This window comes from Chrysemys picta, chromosome 2 (assembly GCF_011386835.1).
Source record: "Chrysemys picta bellii isolate R12L10 chromosome 2, ASM1138683v2, whole genome shotgun sequence".
Classification (NCBI taxonomy): domain Eukaryota; kingdom Metazoa; phylum Chordata; order Testudines; family Emydidae; genus Chrysemys; species Chrysemys picta.
In genome coordinates, this window is record NC_088792.1 from 3,622,158 (window position 1) to 3,641,358 (window position 19,201).

General features: G+C 56.3%; 1 protein-coding gene across 1 annotated transcript; it reads left to right on the top strand.

Annotated features, from left to right (window-relative positions):
• The first annotated feature begins 13,103 nt into the window (after positions 1-13,103).
• Positions 13,104-18,951, top strand: LOC101932148 (gastrula zinc finger protein XlCGF52.1-like). The gene is given in 3 exon segments (XM_065586643.1): positions 13,104-16,040; positions 16,529-17,312; positions 17,314-18,951. Coding segments are annotated over 2 exon segments (1,086 nt in total). The 5' UTR covers positions 13,104-16,040; positions 16,529-16,596; the 3' UTR covers positions 17,684-18,951.
• The last annotated feature ends 250 nt before the right edge of the window (positions 18,952-19,201 follow it).

A 19,201-nucleotide genomic window follows, 5' to 3' on the forward strand; every position in this document is an offset into this window, starting at 1 on the left:
TTCACCTTAAGTCTCTCAGGGTTACCTGAGAGGGACCTCTCGTGGACCTCTGTCCAATCGCTCAGGATTCCCCCTATCAGAATCCGTTAGTCCAGAGATGCTGGATCATGCCCTTGAATCAGTATTTATAGGTCCTGCTCACAGAAGACACGCTGGCTTTTCACCCACGTGGGCGCTTCCTTCGATGCAGAACGCAGATGGAGTCCATGACCTCAGGTCGCCACATCAGTGACCACTTGCTTTGACGTTAGCATTTGCTTGTTAAAGTCCTTAAACCCAACGTCAGCGTTCAAAAGATTTCTTTGATGAGTAATTTGGTTAGTGATATACATAAGGCAATTGTCACGTTATAATCAAAATAGATACGAGAAAGCCGTACAGGTAACAGTCACTGGTTTTTCAGGAAGTTTACACACCAAGTACATTCTCATCTAAATGCTATTACAGCCTTTGATCTAGGGTCAAACCTAATGTGAACTGATAGCATTCGACAGGTTACAGATAAGTGAAGTGAAGACAATATCATTTCCGTGACCTTTGAACTAAATGAACAGGCGAGTGAATTAGCCTGCTGCCTTGGTCTGCTGGCCACCTGTTAGCAGCATCCCAACTTCCTTCTGTTTGCTCTCTGCACCACTGGCAGCGTTAGCATGAGTAAAGCTCACCTGGCCGCCCGAGTGCACCCCGCGCACCACGGAAAGGACCATTGCAGGACACTGGGGAGCTGGGAGCTGATGTTGAGGTCCCAGGGGAGCTCCCAGAGCAAAGGGGAGAGGTGTCTCCGTCGCTGCTCTCAGTTCCTGGCGCACTGCTGAAAGGCCTGCAGTATCAGCACAGGGAAGGGAAAGCCCCATTCCGGCACCAGTGGAGATTTAATGGCAAACTCAGCCCTTAGCCGTCCCACGACGGGGCCAGAGCTCCGTGTTACCAACTGAGTTCCTGCCAGTGACAGTTCTGCAGTCTGACATGAACTCAGTGGGGGGCCTGCTGCCCGAAGCAGAGCTCCCCACCCCACCCAGACCCGTGCTGTCCCATGGGCCCCCCGTTACCCGGAGATCACACAGCAGTGTGGCGCTAACACTGTCCTTCTGCAGGTCCAGGAGTCAGAAGTGAGAACCAGGAGGGAAATTGAGAGACGTCCGCAACCGCGACCCAGACCCAGCCCGAAACCTCCAGGGCACTCAGATTACAACTACGGCTATCTGTCTGGTCTTGCTGGCTCCTCCGGAAATAGGGTACAGTAAGAGGAGAGGAGGGCGGCAGCTATGAGCTTCGTGTTAACTAATGAGCAGGGCCCTGTGCAAATCACCATGTCACGGAAGGCCCAGAAATTGTGGCTATGCCCCCAAACCGTGACCTTTCCAATATTTTTTTTAAACCAAAATGTCTACAACAGAGTCCTTAATACAAACAATTCCCTTTGCTAGTCAATTTCACGGCCGGAATTAGTTTGACTAGTAAGGTTACTCAAAACTGACCAATGGTACTTGTGAAATTCATTCCAGCCTTGAAAGTGACTTAGTTCAGTTGTGGTTTGCAGCGTTGTTGTAGCCGTGCTGGACCCAGGGTATTGGAGAGACAAGGTGAGTGAAGAAGTCTCTTTTTTGGACCAACTTCTCTTGCGCAAGCTCTGTGTAAACAAGAGACAAGCGCTGAGAGCGCTGTTTAAGGTGGAAAGCTCGTCTCTCTCACCAGCAGAAATTGGTCCAGGAAAATATATCACCTCCCGCACCTTGTCTCTCTGAATTTAGTTGTGAAATTCATTGTGTGCAAAGTCGGGGGAATTCAATATTTTGCCGTTGACGCTGTCATGCATTTTCTAAAAGAAGTGTGATTTACCCCCGGCCCGGCTAACAAGCAATGAGACTCCACGGCCTACGCGATAGCGCCCAGGGGGAGCTGATGTGTCCTTGGGACACCCATGCTCAGGGAGAGGGGACGGGCGCTACTGAGGGGAAAGGGAGGCTCGGAAGCAAGGGCACAACACACTGCCGAGGGCATGCTCAGCTTAGGGTCTGTCTACACAGCAAAGAAACACCTGCGGCTGGCCCGTGCCAGCTGACTTGGGCTCGCGGGGCTTGGGCTGTTTCATTGCTGTGTAGACGTCTGGGCTCAGGCTGCAGCCCAAGCTCGGGGACCCGCCCAGATGTCTACACAGCAGTGACACAGCCCCACAGCCCGAGTCCTACGCGCCCGAGTCGGCTGGCACGGGCCAGCCGCGGGTGTTTAGCTGCTGTGCAGACACGCCCTTGGGTGCCAGAGGCTCCATTGCTGATCACCAGCCAGCCAGCACCTCTGCACCCGCACTAACCAGGGCTTGCAAGGTCCCTGGGCCCCTGCCTGCTGCGGGGTTTCTTTAGTGCGTTACAGGGGCGGGTGAACCCCCCTTTCAGGGAGGCTAAGCCACTGGCCCCACCCCTTCCACCTGCACCCTCCCTGTGGCCGGAGGAGCCCCGAGCAGCCCCCTGGTACCGGAGCCCCAAGCCCGGCCCGCCCTGAGCTGCCGGCCAGCCCGCCCCAGCCGTGCCAGCCCTCCCCAGCCGTGCCAGCCCTCCCCATCACCGGGCTGAGCCGCTGGCCCCACCCCTGGGCTGAGCTGCTGGCCCGAGCACCGGGCCAAGCCACTGGCCTGGTCTCCGGGCAGCCCAAGTGCTGCCCCAGGGCCGCTGGCCCGACCCCCAGGCTGGCCCGAGTTTCCCAGGGCAGCCCCAGGCCCTGGCTGCTGGCCGGCCTGAGCTCCAGGCCGCCGGCTGTAGCTGAGCCCCCACCAGCTTCAGGGGAAAGAGGGAGGGAGGGGGGGCCTTGGGGCTGAACAGGGGCGGGGCCATGGCCTGGGTTAGGGGAGGCTTAGCCTGCCCTGGCCGTGGATACCGGCCGCCCATGGTGCGTTACAGCCGTAGCCTGTCCTGCAGCACGGCTCCCTGCTGTTCTGTTCTCTCAGTGCCACGCGCATCACTGGCGTTAGTGAGTCTCCCATGGCTGCCCCCCGGGAAGCTGGGTGCTGGCTGTGAGAGCTCAGTGTGCCCAGGCCAGCCCAGGGGCGAGATGTGCCCCGTTCACTGGCAGCAGAGCCCAGCCCAGCGCGAATGAAGCCCAATGCCAGCTCTCTCCTTGCACGGGGGCCTGCACCACAAGGGCGAGGCAGGAGGGCGGTTGAAGGAACTCAGCCGCGCACACTAAAACCCAAGCTACCCAGGCTGCCCTGCTCGGGCTGCTACAGCCCTCTAGGGTTCCCCAAGGTAAGAGGCAGGGAAGGGAGAGGCAGAGACCAGCCGGGTGATTCTCGGACTCAGTGTCGCTCTGAGGGCTGGGAACTCCCCAGGAGCTACAGGACTCAGCCTGTGGAGCTAAGCTAAGCTACACAGATCACGCTGGAGCATTGCTTGCTGGGAGCCATAGCCTCCATTGGCCATAGGCTGCATTTTACCAGGGGGCTTCCTATTGGCCATCCCTGCTATCCCTATTGAGAGCACAAGCTGCACTGTGGTCCCCTCTGCCAGCGAGACAGATGGATCAGGGGCTGGGAGCTGATTCGGGGCACGTAAGCACGACCTAGAACCAGCTTATGGTGGAGAGTCTCCTTTAGGTGCCGTGCTAAGAAATGCTGCTTCTTTCGGATCCCACTGGCTTCAGTCCCAGTTCCAGGTGCAGTGGGTTCCCCGGACGGAGCTGCATGAACCTGCCTTCTTCCCTTCTAAAGAAGGGAATAAAGAAAGAGCTAGCAAACTAACCAGATAAACCCCAGTTCCCCCTGGGGCAGGGCCGCAGGGGGGAAGATAGCCCAGCGAGTCTTCATTTCAATAGATAGCAAACCCATAGGGGGCCAGACTATAATCCCAGTTATACCGGTGTCAATCTGGAGTAACTCCATTAGCATGAGTGACTTTCCTTACCCCAGGATAAATCTAGAGCAGGGGTCGGCAACCTTTCCAAAGTGGTGGGCCGAGGCTTCATTTATTCACTCTGATTTAAGGTTTCACGTGCCAGTCATACATGTTAACGTTTTTAGAAGGTCTCTTTCTATAAGTCTATAATATAGAACTAAACTATTGTTGTATGTAAAGTAAATAAGGTTTTTAAAATGTTTAAGAAGCTTCATTTAAAATTACATTAAAATGCAGAGCCCCCCGGACCGGTGGCCAGGACCCCGGCAGTGTGAGTGCCACTGAAAATCAGCTCGCGTGCCGCCTTTGGCATGTGTGCCATAGGTTGCCTACCCCTAGTCTAGAGTAACCATTGGATTAAGTGGAGTTACTCTGGATTTACTCCTTTGCAACTTTACAGCTTTGTAACGCAGGGCATTTAATTAAAAAAAAAGTTAGTGCAAACACTCTCCCCCCGCCCCCCCACCCCGAAGCTCTGAAGCTGGCCCACTGGCTTCCCAGGTGAACATCAACATTATTGACCCGAGACGTACGGTAAATATTGACCAGCATGAAGTCATTGTTAATAGTTACCTCCAGGCACAACAAGTCTTGCTGTTTGCTGAATCATGGAGTCCTTGTAAACAGTTACATTAACCTTAATTTCTCCAACACAAGTATCTGGGTATGTGTAGGGACTATGAGACCCAAATCATCCCCCCCACCCCACCCCAATAAACATTTACAGTCTAGATAAGAAATGTGGGTGGAGTTAGAGGTCCAAGAAAAGCTATTCTTTGTCTCTTGTGATCCAATCAGGAGGCAGAGATTTACATATACGCTCATACAGATTACAACATGAGTGCTGGGAACAGTAGTGGTGGTATCTGAGCTCTGCAGGACTATCACTATTCATTATGGGCTGGGTTCTCTAGGGTAGCCCCTTGTTCCAGGAGTGGCCCTGCGGGGCGCACTGGAGCCGTTGGTGGTGAGGGTGACTGGTCAGCGAGAGTGGTGCTAGCTGTTACGTGCCCGCGAGGCAAGCAGTGCTGTACAAGACCCAAGGAAAGGCAGCCCCTGCCTAAGGAGTAGCAAACCCAACCTTGACAGCATCTGCAACCCTCACGTCCCTGAAGTCGCAGGAGAAGGCTCCAGGGACAGACACTCTGGTCAGGCCAGAGGAATGTGATGACAACAAAGTTTTTTCACCTCTCGTACTCTGTCTCCACCGCTTACAAGCAGCGATGCCAGGGTGGGGAAGGTGCTAGACTGCGGTGAGTTAGTGTCCCTGAGCCTGGCACTAGTGGGGCATCAGGAGCAGAGACAAAAGGGGTTAAATAGGTGTTGCTTGGCTAAGTGTCAGGCAGTGGTGACATACGTACTGGAAAGGCCACCTGATAAGTGGCCCAGCAGCCAACTAATGCACACCCTGAGGGTGCCCACTGCTCTCAGGGCACAGCTCAGGCATTTGAAGAAATTCTGTGAAGACGTGGTTGTCTTGTGTGTATACTTCCTCTACAAAAAGTAGTCCGCAGTGGAAAGATAAATGCAAGTGTAACCCTTCTGCCAGGTGGAGTTGGCAGCAACAAGGGCTGGGTTCAATGTCTAGGGGTTCCTCTTAACAAATCAAAACAGAACCGGCTCAAGCCCCCACCCAGTAACCTGGGGAAATTTAACCCCGGCCCTGGGCGCCTCTGAGAGGCAATACGTCCCTCCCGCAAGCACTGAGTCTGTGGATAGCAAAGAAAACTTTTAATAAAAGGGGAAAAGGAACCCGGCATTAATCTGGGGCCGGGGGCGGGGAAGGGGTGGCTCAGCATCTGGTTATCGGTGGTTTTAGCTCGAGCCGTCATTGGACAAAACAAGGACTCTCAATGGAGTCTAACAGCTCTGTCTTCAAACAGAAGAGAGGAGACGGTCAGATAGGAGGTGGGATTTGGCATCTCTACCCTCTGCTTAGCAAATGAGGTTCAGTTTAAGGGAACCCCTCAATCAGGCAGGCTAAGTACGGTTCGGCTGCCCGTGACTCGTACAATAAGGATAACCACATTTCATTAGCCCTGCATTCGGGCTAATGTGAGAATGATCTAGTACCCGGGGCTAAGGAAAGGGTGTCTATACACCTGGGTACAATGCTTCAATTATACAGAAATACAACGTCTGGGTTAAAAGTCATTGCTGATATACATAATCTGCAATATCCCCAATGTAGGTTAATCCATTTAGTGATACACTTTAGATATTAGCATCCAAATATTCAGGCACATCACTCATCAAAGGGCTTTGTAACCCAGCACCAGCCCAGAGGGATCGCTTTGGGGAAGCAGCTCCGTCATGCTGCGCACCTAGGCAGGGTGGGCGTGTCTATGCAAACGCAGGCTGCTCCCGAAGTCTTTCCCCCCAGCTCCTCACGGGCTCATTCAGACCCTGCGTGCACAGGTCGTAGGGGAAAGGTTGCAAACACTTTTCTGTTTGGAACAGATTTTTATTCCTAACTTTTCCTCTTCCAGAATCTGCTCAGAGTTCACAGTCCCTTCTCCTGCACCCCCGTCCCTCCGCCGGCTCTGTTGGCGGCAGGCTGTGACCTGACAGTTCAATTCACTCTCGTATAAAAACTAGCCTGGGGCCCAGTTCCCGAGGTGCCACTCGTGGGTTTGGACACCCTGGAAGCCCTCAAAGTGCTGCGGAGGGGGGAGGGGCAGTGTGAGCCTGTCCGATTTTTTATTTTTCCTCTCTCTCGCCAGCTGCTGTTTCATCACTCCTCTCTCCCCCGGTTAGGGTGACCAGATAGCAAATGTGAAAAATCGGGACGGGGGTGGGGGGGTAATAGGAGCCTATATAAGAAAAAGACCCAAAAACCAGGACTGTCCCTATAAAATCGGGACATATGGTCACCCTCCCCCCCCTCCCCTATTAGCTTCTCTCCCCGTGCCCGTCTTTGGGAAGCCTCTCCCACTTGCGCTAAAGGAGATCTCCAGTGGCTGTCAGCAGTAGTAGGAGCTTTATCCCCCCTGTAGGCTGTGCCCAGCCAGCAAACGGTGACATCCTCTTGGTGACATCCTCTTCCCCCCCACGTCTCCCCGCAACTCCCTCGAGGGGTCTGTCTACGCTGAAGCTGGGAACGTGGCCCCCAGCCCGGGCAGGCAGACTCACGCTGGCTCTGCTCCAAGTAACATGCTAAGAATAGCAGTGTGGATGGTGCGGTGTGGGTGGCGGCTCGGGCTAGCCCCCCGCGTCCAAGCCCGCCCACCCCCCGGGCCACGCGGCTATTTTTAGCGCACTTGCCTGAGCGGAGCTAGCATGAGTCTGTCTCCCCAGCTGCAGCCTGGACAGAGCCTTGGATCCCCAGCGAATCCGCCCAGGCCCTCGCGTGCCGGACCGGTGCAGCCCAGGGACGATGGCTCACCGTTGCTGCAGGGGCAGCAGGGCGCTAACCGCTTGCACGCATCCCCCCGGCCTCGCCCCATGCTGCCCTGTAAGCCCCGGCTTCCCAGTGACTCCCCCTAACCCTCTCCTCTCCTCCTGCAGGCCTACATTGATCCCGAGCCCCAGGTGTTGGAAGGTCCAAGAGGGAAGGTCCACGGCGGCGAAGCGCAAAGCCAAGCAGAGAGCGAGAGACTGACTCTACGGTGCTGGCTGCGATTCCAGCCTCACACTGCAGGACCAGACGGCTCCCTTGAGAGAGGCGGCGGACGGAGGATCAAGGGAGATTAGCTACCGCACCCACCTGAGGTGGAGTCCTCCCAGGCCACACTTCCCTTGTGTAGCTAGACAGCAGCCCAGGCTGGAGTCTGGTATCTCCCGCTCCCCTCCACGCCCCTGAGATCAGTTACACGGAATCTGGATCCCAACCCCCTTCCCCCTCCAGCTGGCACAAACGCCCCCTGCTTCTCCTGCTGTAGGGCTGGGATGGAACTAAGGCCCCTTTCTCTGAGTCCTGCAAACCCACAATCCCCTGCCTCATTCCCAGTAACAGCACAGACAAGGGGAGCGCGGCCGCCCGGGGACCAGAACGGCCTGTCCCGTGGTGCCCTCCGGCCTCCCGGGTGCTGTGCAGAGGCAGATAGATAGAAATGAAATTAAAGCTCCGTATAAAGGGCTGAAATCACTGGGGTGTACATGGGTCCAGCTCTGCTGCGCTGAGTGGAACTGCGCCCGTTTATACCTGCAGGGAATGTGAGCTAAGAGTGCAAATAAACACAAATACACTCGCTCTGCGTGACCTGTTCCTGTTGGCGGGGCTGGGCCTCGAGCCAGGGCCGCACGACTCCGCCCAGGCTTCGCCGGCTCCTTTTCTCCAGCTCATTTACTGCTGGTGTCGTGTGCTGAGGAGAGGGGGCCAGAGAGCCCCGTGGTACATGAGCCAATGAGGGGGATACATGGCAGCTTTCATTTACAGGTACATGCTGTGGAGACCACAGCTCCCAGCATGCAATGCTCTTCCTTGAGCTGCATGGCCTAGCTGAGCACCCTCGCACTCAGCACCACCATTCTGGTGGCCCCACAGCGCCATACACGGCGGGAGATTTGGTCTCAGCTCCTGGTGCCGTATCACAGAGCCCCCATGACAGCTGGCCCTAGGACTGGCTGTGCCATGGGGACCCTCTGCTCTGACGGTGGCTCTGTCGTCAGGACTGAGGCATGCTGTTATCTGGTGCGGAGGGGGGTGATTTGCAATGTCGCTGTCTCTGCAGCACCTATTCTATGCCCAAAGAGAGGAATTTAATTAGCCCTTTAATGAGCTGAAAATCAAAAAGGCCTCCTGCAAAAAGTGGAAACAGACAAATCTCGAAGGAGGAGTGCAAAAGAACAGTGCAAGCAGGTAGGGCCAAAATCAGAAAAGCAAAGGCACAAAACGAGTTACACTAGCAGGGGAGATGGGAGGAAATCGAAGGGATTCTGTAAGTACATTCGCAGCAAGAGAACGATGAAGGAAAGTTTAGACCCAGTACTTAGTGGGGAGGGAGAGCTGGCAATGGACGACACCAAGAAGGCTGAGGTGTTTAATGCCTATTTTGTTTCAGTCGTCACTAAAAAGGTAAATTGTAGCCAGATCCTTAACACAATGAATATTAACCACCAGGGGGAAGGAATGAAAACCAAACCCAGGGAAAGAACAGGTGAAAGACTGTTTAGATCAATTAGATGTATTCCAGTCAGCAGGGCCTGATGAAATTCACTCCAGGGTATTTCAGGAACTAGCTGAAGCCGTCTTGGAACCATCAGCGATTATCTCTGACAACTCGTGGAGGACGGGTGAGATCCCAGAGAACTGGAGAGGAGCAAACGTAGTATCTCTCGTTAAAAGGGGGAACCAAGAGGCCCCGGGGGATTATAGACCAGGCAGCCTAACTTCGATATCTGGAAAGATCCTGGAACAAATGATTAACCAATCAGCTTGCGAGCACCTGGAGGATAACAGGGTTCCGCGGAATAGCCAGCCTGGATTTGTCAAGAACAAATCATACCAGACCAGCCGCATTTCCTTCTGTGACAGTGTTACTGGCCAGCGGCTGGGGGGGAAGCAGTAGATGTGGTGGGTCTTGGTTTCAGAAAGAGGCGCTTATCTTCTGCTGGCAGGGCCTGCGTGGCGCTGAGGACTCTGTTAAAGGCCCTGTAGCCTCCTGGTTAGGGTTACCATTCGTCCGGATTCCCACGGACATGTCCGGCTTTTAGAGTTAAAAATAGCATCCGGGGGGAATTTGTAAATGTCCGGACTTCCCCCCCCTGCAGAGCACGCGCTGCTAACAGGGCAGCCGGCCGGATGGTGCCATTTACATGGGGCTCCGACAGCCAGAGAGACCCCTCCTCCACTTCCCCCTCCTCTCCCCTGCAGCTGAGATCACTCCCTCCCTCCCTGCAGTCGCAGATCACCAGCCGGCCGTTCGCACCGGCAGTCTGGAGCTCCTCCCCCTGCTCCTCCTTCCCCGCACGCTGGTCTGAGTGGTAGAGTAAGGGGGCCAGGGGGTCGGAGAAGGGGGAGGGAGGTTCTGGAGGGAGCAGTCAAGAGACGGGGGGAGGCTTTTTGGGGGTGGGGGGGTGGATAAGGTTTTGGGCAGTCAGGGTACAGGTAGGGGGTAGGATCCTGCGGGGGACAGTTAGGGTGGGGGGGTCTGAGGAGGGGGCAGTTAGGGGACAAGGAACAGGGAGGCTTAGGTAGGGGGTGGGGGTTCTGGAGGGCAGTTAGGAGCAGGGGTCCCAGGAGGGGTAGTCAGGGGACAAGGAGTGGGGGGGCTGTCAGGGGGCAGGGGTGGGGAGAGGGATCGGAGCAGTCAGGGGACAGGGAGCAGAGGGGTTTAGATGGATTGGGAGTTCTGGGGGGGGGCTGTCAGGGGGTGGGGAGTGGTTGGATGGGGCGTGGGAGTCCCAGGGGGTCTGTCTGGGGGTGGGGGTGGGGGTGGGGGTGGGTGTGTGGATAAGGGTTGGGGCAGTCAGGGGGCAGGTAGGGGGTAGGGTTCTAGGGGGCCAGTTAGGATGGGGGGAGGGTCTCAGGAGGGGGCAGTCAGGGAACAAGGAGCAGGGAGGCTTAGGTAGGGGGTGGAGTCCTGGGGGGCAGTTAGGGGCAGAGGTCCCAGTGGGGGCAGTCAGGGGACAAGGAGCAGGGGGAGGGTTGGAGGTCCTGAGGGGGGCGGGAAGTGGGAGGGAGTGGAAGGGGCAGGGGCGGGGCTAGGGCAGGACTGGGGCAGAACTCCTCACGTCCTCTTTTTTGCTTGCTGAAATATGGTAACCCTACAGTCACATAACGGGGGAGGCTTGGGGGTCTGCCACGCACCCCCCAGGATGTTCCCTGGGCCTTTCCCCTCTCTAGCATGGGCCATTGTGTGACGGCATAGAAACAGGGACTTTTCCCGACGAGACCTGCTCTGCGCACGCTGCCTTCGCCCTGCAGCGGGATGCCCCTTGCCCCCTGCCAGGCACTGGCCCCTTCGTTACCGACCCCGCGGCAGCACGCAGAGGCCTGGTGCAGGAGCAGGGCTGGCGTAATAACAGGGCGGACACGCCCGTTCCTGCCCGAGGCGCGTGCCCCCTCCTGGAAGAGCAGCTGGCAGAAGTGGGTGTCGTGAATATGGGCAGAGGGAGGAGGGCGACGCGCCCGTGGGCCTGGGGGTGGCGGCAGCAGTTTGGCAGCTCAGCCCCAGAGCGTCCGTGCTGGCCCAGCGCTTTCCTCTCTCCATTAGGGGTCAGTGCTCAGGGCCCAGGGCTGGCAGTCGGGGCCCCCGGCCTGCACGCAGCTGCTGGCTCTGCCGCGCCGTCCCCTCCCACCGCCCGGCTCTGAGGGGCAGAGAGAGGGGCACCGCCTGGGCCTGCAGCCGCTGCCTGTGGGATCAGCCCTGGCTTGGCTCCATCAGCGAGTGAGTGGGGCTGTGGGGTGAAGGGCTCAGCGGGCCTGTGTGCAGGGCTGTGTGTGTGTAATGCTGATCCTGTGTGTGCAGGGCTGTGTGTGTGTAATGCTGATCCTGTGTGTGCAGGGCCGTGTGAGTGTGTAAGGCTGGTCCCACGTGTACAGAGATGTGTGAGTGTGTAAGGCTGATCCCACGTATGCTGGGCAGTGTGAGTGTGTAAGGCTGATCCATGTGTGCTGGGCAGTGTGAGTGTGTAAGGCTGATCTCACGTGTGCTGGGCAGTGTGAGTGTGTAAGTCTGATCCCACGTGTGCTGGGTAGTGTGAGTGTGTAAGGCTGATCTCACGTGTGCTGGGCAGTGTGAGTGTGTAAGGCTGATCTCACGTGTGCTGGGCAGTGTGAGTGTGTACGGCTGATCCATGTGTGCTGGGCAGTGTGAGTGTGTAAGGCCGATCCATGTGTGCAGGTCAGTGCGAGTGTGTAAACCTGGTTGAATACATATGCAGACGTTTACAGCGACCATCCCTGCCCCACCCCATATTCACCAGGCTGCTGTTGTGTCCTCCCCAGATTTGCCTGCACTCACCGTGCCCCTTCCCTGCCCCCTGGCTGGTGGTGGCCGTCGTCAGGGACGGCAGCCTGGAGAGATTAGCAGACAGCCGCCATCTTCCCAGGCCCGGCGGAGGCTGCTGTGAAATGGCCGCCGTGGGGCCGAGGTGCGGGAGCAGGAATTTAGAGGGAGATTTCTACTCTCTTGCTGCAGCTCCCGCTCCGAGCTGCTGGGCTGGGTGCGTCCCAGGAGCGGCCTTCCGCTTTTCCAGCAGGACAGCGAGCACGGGCTGCGCTCGGCCCCGAGTTCGGGTCCCTGTCTGTGCTCCATCGCGGGCGTATTCACTCGGGTCACAGATCAGCGGAAACGGGGATTTCCTGAGGGGCACCTGGAAACCGCCCTGGCCAGGCCAGTCTCTTCGGGCAGGGTGGGGGCTGTCAGGGCTCACTAGGGCTGCATCTTCAGCCAGGACAGGGGCTATTGCGTGCTCCAATGGGGAGGGGATTACAAGGCCAGAACAGTCATTGTCCCAGACCCTGGGCCCTGATGTGCATTAAACCCTATATGGCCCGGCCGGCACGGACTGGGGTGAATAGTGGCTCTGATTCCCACCCCTGCCCTGTGTCACTGGGTCGGGGACGCAGCAGTTCTGCTAGTGCAGTTGGCGCCTGAGTGAGGATTCGCCCTCTTCTGCCCAGCTGGAGGCCGACGGGACGGAGACCTCAGGGCCCAGCAGCAGCCAGTGGAAATCAGGCCACTCTGAGTCACTTTAAGGAGGTGGTTTTCAAACTGCGGGTCGGGACCCAGTTCTGGGTCGTGGAATGGAAGGCACTGGGTCGCGCCGGCTCTGGTCAGCACTGCTGACCGGGCTGTTAAAATTCCACCTAGGAGCCGGGGCAAAGCGCGGTCCACGGTGACAGGACAGGCAGGAAGCCTGCCTTAACACCCCTGCTCCACCGCTGACTGGGAGCCGCCCGAGGTAAGGCTGCACCCCAACCCTGTGCTCCAATCCACTGCCTCAGCCTGAGCCCCCCCAAACCCAGAGCCCCCTCCTGCACCCCAAACCCCTCATCCCCAGCCCCACCCCAGAGCCTGCACCCCCACCCCAGAGTCCTGACCCCCTACCACACCCCAACTCCCTGCCCCAGCCCTGAACCCCCCCAAACCCAGAGCCCCTCCTGCACCCCAAACCCCTCATCCCCAGCCCCACCCCAGAACTTGTACCCCCAGCACAGAGCCCTTACCCCCTCCTGCGCCCCAACCCCCAGCCCCAGCCCAGAGCTCCCTACTACACCCTGAACCGCTCATTCCCAGCTCCACCCCGCAGCCCTCCTCCCTGCAGCCCTCAGCCCTGCACCCCAACCCAAAACCAGAGCCCCTTCCTGCACCCCAAACCCCTCATCCCTGGCCCTACCCCAGAGCCTGCACCCCCATCCCAGAGCCCTGACCCTCTCACACACCCCAACCCCCTGCCTCAGCCCTGGGTCCCCCAAACCTGGAGCCCCCTCCTGCACCCCAAACCCCTCATCCCCAGCCCCACCCCAGAGCCCTGACCCCCTCCCACATCCCAAGACCCTGCCTTGGCCATGGGCCCCCCCAAACCCAGAGCCACTCCTGCACCCCAAACCCCTCATCCCCAGCCCCACCTCAGAGCCTGTACCCCCAGCACAGAGCCCTGACCCCTCCTGCACCTCAACCCCCTGCCCCAGCCCTGAGCCCCCTACCACACCCTGAACCCCTCATTCCCGGCCCCACCCCGCAGCCCCGCACCCCATAGCCCCGCACCCCAACCCCCTGCCTCAGCCCTGGGTCCCCCAAACCTGGAGCCCCCTCCTGCCCCCCAAACCCCTCATCCCCAGCCCCACCCGAGAGCCTGCACCCCGACCCCAGAGCCCTGACCCCCTCCCACATCCCAAGACCCTGCCTTGGCCATGGGCCCCCCCAAACCCAGAGCCCCTCATTCCCGGCCCCACCCCACAGCCCCGCACCCCATAGCCCCGCACCCCAACCCTCTGCCCCAGCCCTGAGCTACTCCCAAACCCCTCTGCCCCAGCTCCATTGGGTCGCAGGCATCAACCATTTCCTTCAACTGGGTCACCAGGAAAAAGTTGGAAAGCACTGCTTTACGGGAGTTCTCTGGGGATGGTTTGAAAGTTTTCAGGTCACTGACCGGCTGATTTAAACAACTGCCGAAGGGCCTGGCCTGTTTAAACCACTGCAGACAGGGCCCGTTCGCTCTGGGTCACTTCTGCTGCCCAGGCCCCGGAGTCTGGGCTGGAAGCAACTCAGCAGCTTTAGGGAAACGACCCCCCGAGAGTTTCTGTGGGATGAAATCTGGCCGTGGCTCGTGCAGTCGGTGCAGCCGCCCCCGGGGACGTCCCGGGAGAGCGAATCCCAGTTGTCTTATGCTCCCCCGGCCAGTTTCGCCCATGCAGCGCAGAGCAGCGCGGTAGCATTTGGGGGGAGGCAGTAGGAGGTTTTGGCAGCTGTCAGGCCAGCAGAAACTTTTGGCGTCCCACAAGGAGCGGGAGGCGGTTTGGGACTGCGGGCAGGGGCTGGAACAATGTATATAGTGGGGGGGCTGAGAGCCATAGAACCAAACTGTAAACCCGGACTATGCTGGAAACCACTTCCAGCCAGGGGGTGCGGCAGAACCTCCAGCACCCCCAGATCCACGCCTGTGACTGCCAGGGAAAAGTTTAACAGGCTTTTTTGTCAAAACTCTGCTTAAAAGATCAATGTACAGACAGACTTGAATTCAATTCTTGAGGTTCAGATACATAGCAGAGGTGAGCTTGTAGTTGCCAAAAGTCCTTTTAGAAATAGTCCAGAGGTTAGAGTCCAATGTCCATATTCAGGGTGACTCCAGTCAATGACTGGGGATCTCAATCCTTATGGCTTAAGGTTTCCCCCTCTTGAAACCCAAAGCAGATCTGAGATGAAGCAGGATCGTGTCCCAGGGTTCTTATACATTTCCAGCAGCCTTTTGGCCTGAGAAAACAATAGGCTTAACTCTCCTTCTGCCAAACATCCTGGCAATTAGCACAGGATAATTTATCCATTAAACAGTTCAGATACAGGTTACCACAACTTTCAAAGAGACATAGAGACAATAATACTATTTCAATCAAGTATCTCCCTAAATGTTAATATTCCTTTTTTGATCTTTGAATCAAAGCTGTAGCAATAGACAAGAGTTGTTTACTTACATCACAAGACCTGAGCAAACATCTCCCCTTCTACTTCTAACAATGCAGACTTGCATTTCACAGCTCTATTCATTTACACATCTTCCTAACCGGTCTCTGAAGTTCAGCCATGGGGCAGGTCAGTCTGTGAGTTAATTAACTCTTTCTGGCCCTGTCACCTTCCAATGAGATATTAAACTGATAAGAACAGATTTACATATTTTATTAAAGTTAATGTTTAAAATTAAATATACACAAGTTAAGAGGGAAGGTCCTGTACATCTGGATATTACATTGATAACGTCACAGCCTCTGCTGGGCACCTTCAGGGAGCCTTGTACTTTCCTGTCTTCCTGTCAGTCGCTAATCTTTCCTACCATGCTGGGCCCTCCCAATTCACCAGCAATTTCCTGTTACTCGGGGATGTCCTGTCATTAACTGAGCTCACAGATGCGCCCCTCTCTGCTCTAAATGTGATTCCCGGATGAGTCCTATACCTACTCAGGTGCCTTTGACTGGCCCATTGCCAGTGTATTCTGGGGGTCTGTGCTGTCATTTGGATATGTCGGATACACAGACTTTCTCAGCTCCTCCATTATGGGAGCTTGGGCTGTGATTTCTCTTCCCCCCCCCCTTGCTCTTGGCTTGGCCCTGACCGGTTCTGATTGGTGGTTGGTCCCAAATCCCAAGACACGGGCTTTCCCTAGTCTGGCTAAGTCAGTCTCTTTTCTTGGGCTGAATTCTGGAGCTTCATCATACTGGTGAAATTATGGGTAAGTTACCTGCTTAGCTCCCCACTCTGTTCATCTCTCCAGCCCTCCATGGAATGGCAGGAGATCTTCTCCCCCAAATGCAGCAGCTTTCCACACCTTGTGAGCAGGAAGGCTCCCCTCTGAGCCTGCAGTCCCTCCCGGGGTTTGGGCTATGGTGCGAAGGGGCAGGAAGGTCAGATGAAGTATTTGTCTTACCAGAGCCTTTTTCTTTCCAGATTCCTGTTCCAACTTGGTAACTCCCAGGGTGCTCTGCAAACCTCTGATTTCCCCTTAGTGTTTCCGGGTCCTTAAGTCTTTCCTTGGGTTGTCTGCTGCGAGATCCAGGTGAGTCAAACTGTGCAGCAGGGTCTGTCGTGCTGCTGTCCTGGGACTTTTAAATTTGTTCTCTTCAGACTAGTGCCCAGCTCCCCAGCCCTGGGTGAGCACCGATTGTTGTTACTCCGGATTTTATTACTAGAATTTCCAAGGTTTCCTTCCCCGTGGGGTTGAGGGATAGGAAGAACCCGGCCTCCGCTGGGCTGGTGCAGCTGGGTCTCCAGCTGTCTCACCGCACCCCAGCAATCTTCTGCTTACTTCGCCCAGCCCAGATTCTGAGCCTTCCGTTCTATTGCAAAGTGCCCTGACGCCCTTGCAATGGAAGGGGTCCCCTCGTTTCTGTTGCCCGCTGTCTCCCACCCAGCTACCCAGGAGGTCACTTCCAGGCGGTTGTGTTGGTGGTTTTTAAACCCTTTTTATTAGAATAATTTTCTCCCTCTTGCATTGGCTTTGGGAGTTTGGCTCACACTGTCTTATTGGGTTCCCATCCTGCTTAGGAGAGACGGTGAAAAAGGAGGGGGGGGGGTGAGAGAAAACCGCCTCTGGGAAATACAGCAGAGGGGACATGAACGGAGCTGAGGAGCAGCACCCGGAGGAGGGGCCTGAGACCCCGGATCTGCAAACAATGCCACCAGGAGATGGTGAAGAGACAGTTTTCCAGAGCTCAAGCCAAGGAAGAACCTACAAGAGACGGCGCAAGTTGCAAACCCCCAAGAGAATCCCAGCAGAGAAGGAGCCGGACAGTCCAAGGGAGAGCGAAAAGGGCTCCAGGAAGCACGCGGTGTCCTCTTCAAAGGTGGGAGCCAAGGCCCGTGGGAAAGTGCCCAGCTGCTCGGCCTGTGAGCAGAGCTTGAAGGGGAAGATCTTCTTCCAAAGCCTGGGCAGGTTTCATGGTCAGAAGAAGTCGCATGAATGTTGGGAATGTGGGAAAACCTTCCTGCGGAAGAAGGATCTGGCCAGACATCAGGGAGTCCATACCGGAGACAGATTCTACAGCTGCCTGGACTGCAGGAGAAGCTTCAGCCAAATGGCAGGGCTTACGAGACACCAGAAGACGCACTCGGGGGATCGGCCCTTTCCCTGCATGGACTGCGGGAAAAGCTTCTGCCTGAGACAAGAGCTTATGAGCCACCAGAGAACCCACACAGGAGAGAGACCCTTCCTGTGCTCCCAGTGCGAGAAGGGATTTAGCCAGCTGGCGCATCTCGCCGCCCACCAGAGAACCCATGCGGCGGAGAGGCCCTACCCCTGCGGCACCTGTGAGAAACGCTTCAAGCAGAAAGCACCAGCGCACCCACACGGGAGAGCGACCCTACCCCTGCACTGAGTGCGGGAAATGCTTCAGCCACGTGTCGAACCTCAACGCCCACCGGAAGGTGCACACGGGCGCCAGACCCCACACCTGCAAGGAGTGTGGGAAAGGCTTCCGCAAGAGGCAGGATCTTCTGCGACACGGGAGGATCCACACGGGAGAAAGCCCCTTTGCCTGCAGCCACTGTGAGAAGAGCTTCCGGCAGAAGAAGAATTTGAACAGACATCGGAGCATCCACACGGGCGAGAGGCCCCACCTCTGTCTCGAATGTGGGAAAAGCTTCCGGCTCAAGCACGCGCTGGTGCGACACCAGGCAACCCACCCACGGCTCAGCCCCTAGAAACGGGACAGCCTCCAGCACCGCAGGGAGTCCTGGGAAGGCAGAGCCTGCATGGCCCGATCCTTTCTGCAGCCGACCGGGGAGCACTGACTGCATGAGGGCCTTTTGACAGTTTCTTTGTGTGTTAGAAGTTTATAGCTTGTAGTTCAGTACAGGTCGGTTACGGGGAATATCAGTCCAGGATGTACTGGGGCGTTTGACTTTCCTACTCTGAAAAGACATGGAACAATAGGGGGAGTTGGGAGGGGAGATGGGAGATGGGGGATATAGGTAGATGCCCATTCTGTGGGTCAATCCAAAAGTGGTTCTGGGGATGTGGGGGAAGGGCCCGTGTCAGCCAGGACTCTCAGCGACAGACCGTCTTGGGCACGGTGTGGGTGCTGCAGGGGTCCGAGCTGAGAACGGTATTCCAGAGCTGCCAGCCTCTGGTATTTCAATGGCTGTTTCTTCCCAGTTGATTTTACAGACTCGCTCTAACATTTCCTCTGTTTACTGTTGCGTGGTGGCTGGGTTTTCCCATTGCCCTGCACCAAGGTTACCTGGTATAGAGGCGTGTTTTGACCCCAGTCCAAATGGATAATATGAATACAGTCATCTCCCAATACAGGAGAGGGGGGGTCTTAATCCTGTCCACACCACCAGGGCAGTGAGAACAGGTGCATGTTTCTCTCTCTTATATGAGGGGTGCCTGTTTTCACCCAGGATTGTACATCAGGTCTGAGCCACTCCCTGCTGGCGCTTTGTTCATTGTTGGCAGTTGCCTGAATATCAATTAAAAGAAAGTTGAAAAAAAATTTGGAATCAGTTACCAGTTCATTTGCTTTTTGCCTTACTTCCCAGGCTGTTGGTTTATAGTCCTAGGAATATCGGGTTTGAAGGGACCTCGGGAAGTCATCAAGTCCAGTCCCCAGCGGCGCTGTGGCAGGACCATCCCTGACAGGTGTTTGTCCAAACCCACCAGTGACGGGGCTTCCACAACCCCCCTTGGATGCCCACAGCAGAGCTTATAGTTAGAAAGATTTTCCTAATATCAAACCTAAATCTCCTTTGCTGCAGTTTAAACCCCTGACTTGTCCTACCTTCAGCGGGCACAGAGAACAACGGAACACCGTCCTCTTTAGAACAGCCCTTAACACATCTGAAGACTGTTATCAGGTCCCCCCCGTCAGCCTTATTATCTCAAGACTAAACATGTCCAGTGTTTTAACCTTTCCTCATAGGGCAGGTTTCTAAACCTTTTATCATTTTTGTTGCTCTCCTCTTGACTCTCCTATTTGTCCACATCTTTCCTAAAGTGTGGGACCCAGAATTGCACACAGTTCTCCAGCTGAGGCGTCAGCTATGCCGAGCAGAATGGGACAATGACCTCCTGTGTGTTACCTATGACACTCCTGTTAATACACCCAGAATGATATTAGCCTTTTTGCAGCTGTGTCCCATTGTTGACTTATATTCAATGTGTGACCCCCTGTAACCTCCAGGTCCTTCTCACCTCGCTAGGTATTCCCCATTTTATAG